This window comes from Protobothrops mucrosquamatus, unplaced genomic scaffold (assembly GCF_001527695.2).
Source record: "Protobothrops mucrosquamatus isolate PMUCROS unplaced genomic scaffold, P.Mucros_1.0 scaffold3789, whole genome shotgun sequence".
Classification (NCBI taxonomy): domain Eukaryota; kingdom Metazoa; phylum Chordata; class Lepidosauria; order Squamata; family Viperidae; genus Protobothrops; species Protobothrops mucrosquamatus.
In genome coordinates, this window is record NW_015389742.1 from 34,062 (window position 1) to 38,837 (window position 4,776).

The following is a 4,776-nucleotide window of genomic DNA, read 5'->3' on the forward strand; positions in this document are numbered from 1 at the left end:
CATTGCACATAGATACTTTGTATGTAGCAAAACCTACCATTGTATGCCCGTGAGAAACGATCCTAATGTATTACAATGTGTGTAGTCCTTTGTTCCTGAAAGAAGGATAGTATAAAACTGAAGACTAATCCCGCCCTCCTTGTTCAGAATTGCCTGTCTCCATTGTGCTTCTGAACCTGCGCAATAAACCTCTCTGCTAACCCCCTCTGGAATTCATAAGAGTTCTTTCGTTTTCCACAAGACAATGGTTCTGAGATAACAACTGCCAGCTCTTTCAGAACTCTGGGATGTAATCTATTGGGTCCCGGTGATTTATATTCGTCAAGGTCAGATAGGTGTTCTCTTACCATTTTCTTGCTTTTTTAAATTTTTGTTTCTAGTATGTCTTTTGCAGTGTTTTTTTTTGTATGTTTCTTTTTGTATGAAGATTGATGCAAAGTATGAGTTAAGCGGTTCTGTTTTCTCTCTTGTTGCCTGTTATTTCCTTGCCATCTTTTCTCTTTACTGGGCCTACAGTTTCCTTGACTTTTTTCTTGTTAATACGTTGGAAGAAACTTTTTATTAACTTTGTTTGTTCTGAGCCTTTGCTTTCCTGACTTCATCTTTGCATGTTCTGGCTGTCTACCGATAATCGGCCTTTGTTACATGCCCCTCTTTTCCATTTTTTGTATTTGTCCTTTTTGTCTTTCAGTTTGTCAGAGAGACCTTTGTGCAGCCACAAACAGGGCTTCTTTTCTGAAGAAACTCTGCAGCCTGATCTTTCCCTCCAGCACCAGGCCTGGCCAGAACATCGGCCAGAACATCCAACTCACAGTAGCCCTTTTGCCCTAGAAATCCCTCCTCTGTCAACAGCCTTGGACTGGGAGACTCATTCAAGATACCTTGAATAAATGAGGATACTGGGTGACTTCTGCCTACTGTGAATGTGATTTGCAGACTACCACACCTACGTACACTTGCCCCCTTGCCCTGCCCAATGAACTCTTGAGGAACTTACGATCACGCAACAGAATGCAATCAGTGTTGCCCGTTTCTGGGCAAGCTTTGCCTAAATTAGTCTTTTGTACATTTTAAATGTTATGTTCTTATGTGTGTACATGCCCACACATAAAATCTTAGTAATGATGCTTCTGACACGAATAAAGGAGATTGGCTCTGGGAACAAGGTAACTGACCTTCCAAATAGATCTCCTTGGCCACCACAGTCAAGCCATAAAGCTTTACAGCAGAATACACATCTCCGGCATCCAAAGAAACTGCATCAGCTTTATTCTCCTGGGAGAGATTTAAAACGTTTTTAGTTTCTTCTCTACCACCCTTCTGGTCCATCTGNACACGAATAAAGGAGATTGGCTCTGGGAACAAGGTAACTGACCTTCCAAATAGATCTCCTTGGCCACCACAGTCAAGCCATAAAGCTTTACAGCAGAATACACATCTCCGGCATCCAAAGAAACTGCATCAGCTTTATTCTCCTGGGAGAGATTTAAAACGTTTTTAGTTTCTTCTCTACCACCCTTCTGGTCCATCTGACATCTAGCATCTAATTACAGAAGAACGTCATTTATAGGATGCAATAGTTCAGTGTTTTTCAGCCTTGGCAGTGTGGACTTCAACTCCCAGAATTCCCCAACCTTCCAGGGTGGATGTCTTGTGCCTTGTGACCAGAGGATGCAGTGAGTGTTGGCTGTCTTTTCCTCAGAAAAATCCAGAAAAAAAACACAAGCATTTCAGTTTTTTAAGGTGCTCAAGGCTGTTTTTTTTTGTTATCTGAGCATAACAGTTCAGATAACAATGTTTTGCAATGGTTAATCAGCACCCAACAATATACGGACATTAATCCTTTGCAGATGAAGCACGAACACTTCTATAATAACAGGTTACATGTTTTCCTAGTGATCAGGCCACTTCCCCGTTATGGAGTGCTGAGTTTATTCAGCTGCTCCGGGAAGGCCTATTTCTTCCACTTCTGACTACCTTGAGCTCCTGGGTTATGTAAACGAAGACTCAATCATCCAGGCCAAAAGCATCTAAAATGGTTAAATCGTGGCAATTGGACCAAAGTTTATTAAACTGAAATGATTCATTACCCAAGTACCTTCTTCAGTCATGATGAAAAATTTAAATTAGGCAAAGAGTCAGAGAGTTGTTGGAATGCACCAACCCTTGCCATAACAACTGCAGGGAGTTCTCCTCAAAAATGTATTACAAATGTTTTTACATTTTTACATTTGCAATACATTTTTGGGGAGAAACCCCTGCAATTGTTATGGCAAGAGTTGGTACATTCCAACAACTCTCTGACTTTTTGCCTAACTTAAATTTTTGTGACTGAAGAAGTTACTTGGATGAGTAATAAAACATCTCAGTTTAATAAACTTTGGTCCAGTTGCCACAATTTAACCTTTTTAGAAACACCCCCTAGGTCAATGATGGCGAACCTTTTAGAGACCAAGTGCCCAAACTGAAACCCAAAACCCACTTATGTATTGTCGGGTGCCGGGCGGGCGTGGCCCATTGTGTGGATGTGGCCCATTGGCTGGGTGTGGCCAATTGGCTGGGTGTGGCTATGGTGGTAACGGCAGACTGGGTGGGACTAAAAAGTTCAATCAATCAATTCCAACTTTGCGAGATCTTTTTTTTCCCCAAGAGAAGCTGAAATTGATTGATTGAACCTTTTTTTTTTCCATATGGCAGTGGAGGACTAAAGCGAAAAGTTTTTATAAAACCCAGCTGAAGGCCTAAGACTGGGGTGCCGGCGGGCGTGCCCACATAGAGGGCTCTGCATGCCCCCTCTGGCACCCGTGACATAGGTTCGCCACCACGGCCCTAGGTTATTTCGCTGAGGGTCTTGTTATGTTATGCTCAGATAACAAAAAATCAATATTGAGCACCTTAAAAAAATGAAGTGCTTGTGCTTCTTTCCTGGATTCCTGACACTAAGAGCCATGAGGAAAAGCCCCGAGGGAAAAAAGCGACATCATTCACCGCATCCTGGGGTCACAAATCACAAGACATCCACCTTGCCATCCCAGTGTAATGACAGATGCCAAGTCACTGATTAGTACCATGTTCAAAAGGGTGGAGTCCCCAACTAAATGAGATACTCCTCAGAGTATCTGTGTCATCTACACAAATTAGTATTTACTTCTTTGGAGAAATAAACAACTTTATCAGATCATTGCTGAAGTTGTTTATTTCTCCAAAGAAGTAAATACTAATTTATGCTGCTCTTCTCCTGGCTGCTCTTGGGAGCTCTTCTGTTTTTCAAAAGTTTGATTTTGAAATTATTCTGCCTGTAACCCTCCCCACCCCAAAGCAACCTGTATCGGTAGAGCACTCCCTCTGCCTCTTCATCCAAGTGTTCAATGAAAATTGTGAAGAGTAAAGGACCTGGTCTCATCCTTGTAGAAATAGTCTTTCTAATGTGATGAGAAACTCTCCTAGAATGGTTTTCACACCAATTTTGTATCTCCTTTAATTGTTCTAGCCAGTTGAGGATTAAATAGTTAACCATTTTAAGCTAACTTGAGCACATACAAATAGAAAGGTGAGGTATAAATGTAATATAAGTTTCAAAATTAAAAACTAATCAGAATGTCTCGTCTATGGAGATTCTCCATTGTTCAGGTCACAGTCATCCCAAAGATGCTTTTTTCACGAGGCAACTGGACTTCCTTGTTTTTCTTTGAAGATGTTTTGCTTCTCGTGCAAGAAGATCTGAAAAAGCTTCTTGGACAAGAAGCAAAACGTCTTCAAAGAAAAACAAGGAAGTCCAGTTGCCTCGTGAAAAAAGCACCTTAGGGATAATCAGAATGTCTTGAGATGTACAGATAGTCTCAGTGCCCAAGAAGTCCTATACCAAGTTTGGCTTCCATGCCTGAACAGAGGCATCCCAGGTTCACGAATCCAGGTTCCCCAGTAAGTTTAGTTCAGGAATGTGGGCTTCTCAGTGAGAATGCCCCAATTACAGTAGGGAACTCTGCCCTGTCCACTGGGCACCAAAAGCTGAATTGGTGACGTGAGTGTCTCCTGGAATTTTGGGAGACTCACCCGAATCTTATTGATACAGTCGTAAGTGTTGTGGGCCAGGATGCAAGAAACCCTCTTCAAAGTACTGCTGGAGACAGGCGGCAAAGTGGACAGAAGGGCTTTGGAGAGCTCAGCGCATTTCTTCTGCTCTAGGGGGGAAAGCGTACACCAGCGGAGCTTCTTCCCTGCAAGCACATAGGAGGTTAAGCAGCACAGTCCTTTCAAGCTAAATAGCTGTGAGCAACAGAGCCACCACCCAGGTCATCTCCAAATGACCACAAATGAAAGCCCCAGGGTCACGTCCACTTAGTGTGCTACACTTGCTTAGCTCTGTCCACTTTGAGCTGGGGAACCAGTCTAACCTCTAGGCGGGAGAGCAGAAGCAAAACAGATGTTTGAACTGGATACCCTCCCTTTCTGTCACCCTTACCTGAGGCCAGATGAGCAACAACAGGCAAGACAAGGAGAACAGCCACAGGAAACAACTTCATGACGGCAGAGGCCCAAATCATCGTCTTCCCCTTCCCTCATTCCAAAGATTCCAAAGCAGTGACAGGAATTTGGGGGGGGGGGGGAGAGACCGAAAATGCGTGATGCAGCAGCTGTGTGGGCTGGAAGTGAAAGTGATGGGATAGGCAGGAGAGAAGGCCAATCCGTTTGTGCTGATGGGAAATTTTACAAAGCAAAACCTCAGCCAGGCAAAATAAAGGATTGCAAGCCTTTTGCTTTTCTCTTCCAACTCCT

General features: G+C 43.1%; 1 protein-coding gene across 1 annotated transcript in view; it reads right to left on the reverse strand.

The window, feature by feature from the left end:
• Nucleotides 1-4,523, reverse strand: part of LOC107298186 (saxiphilin-like) — a 23,102-nt gene extending 18,579 nt beyond the window's left edge. Inside the window, exons 1-3 of the mRNA XM_015827555.2 lie at nt 4,463-4,523; nt 4,054-4,217; nt 1,376-1,475 (exon numbers count right to left, since the gene is read on the reverse strand). Coding sequence (XP_015683041.2) covers nt 1,376-1,475; nt 4,054-4,217; nt 4,463-4,523 — 325 coding nt within the window. The remainder of the gene's footprint in view (nt 1-1,375; nt 1,476-4,053; nt 4,218-4,462) is intronic.
• Between the last annotated feature and the right edge of the window lie 253 nt (nt 4,524-4,776).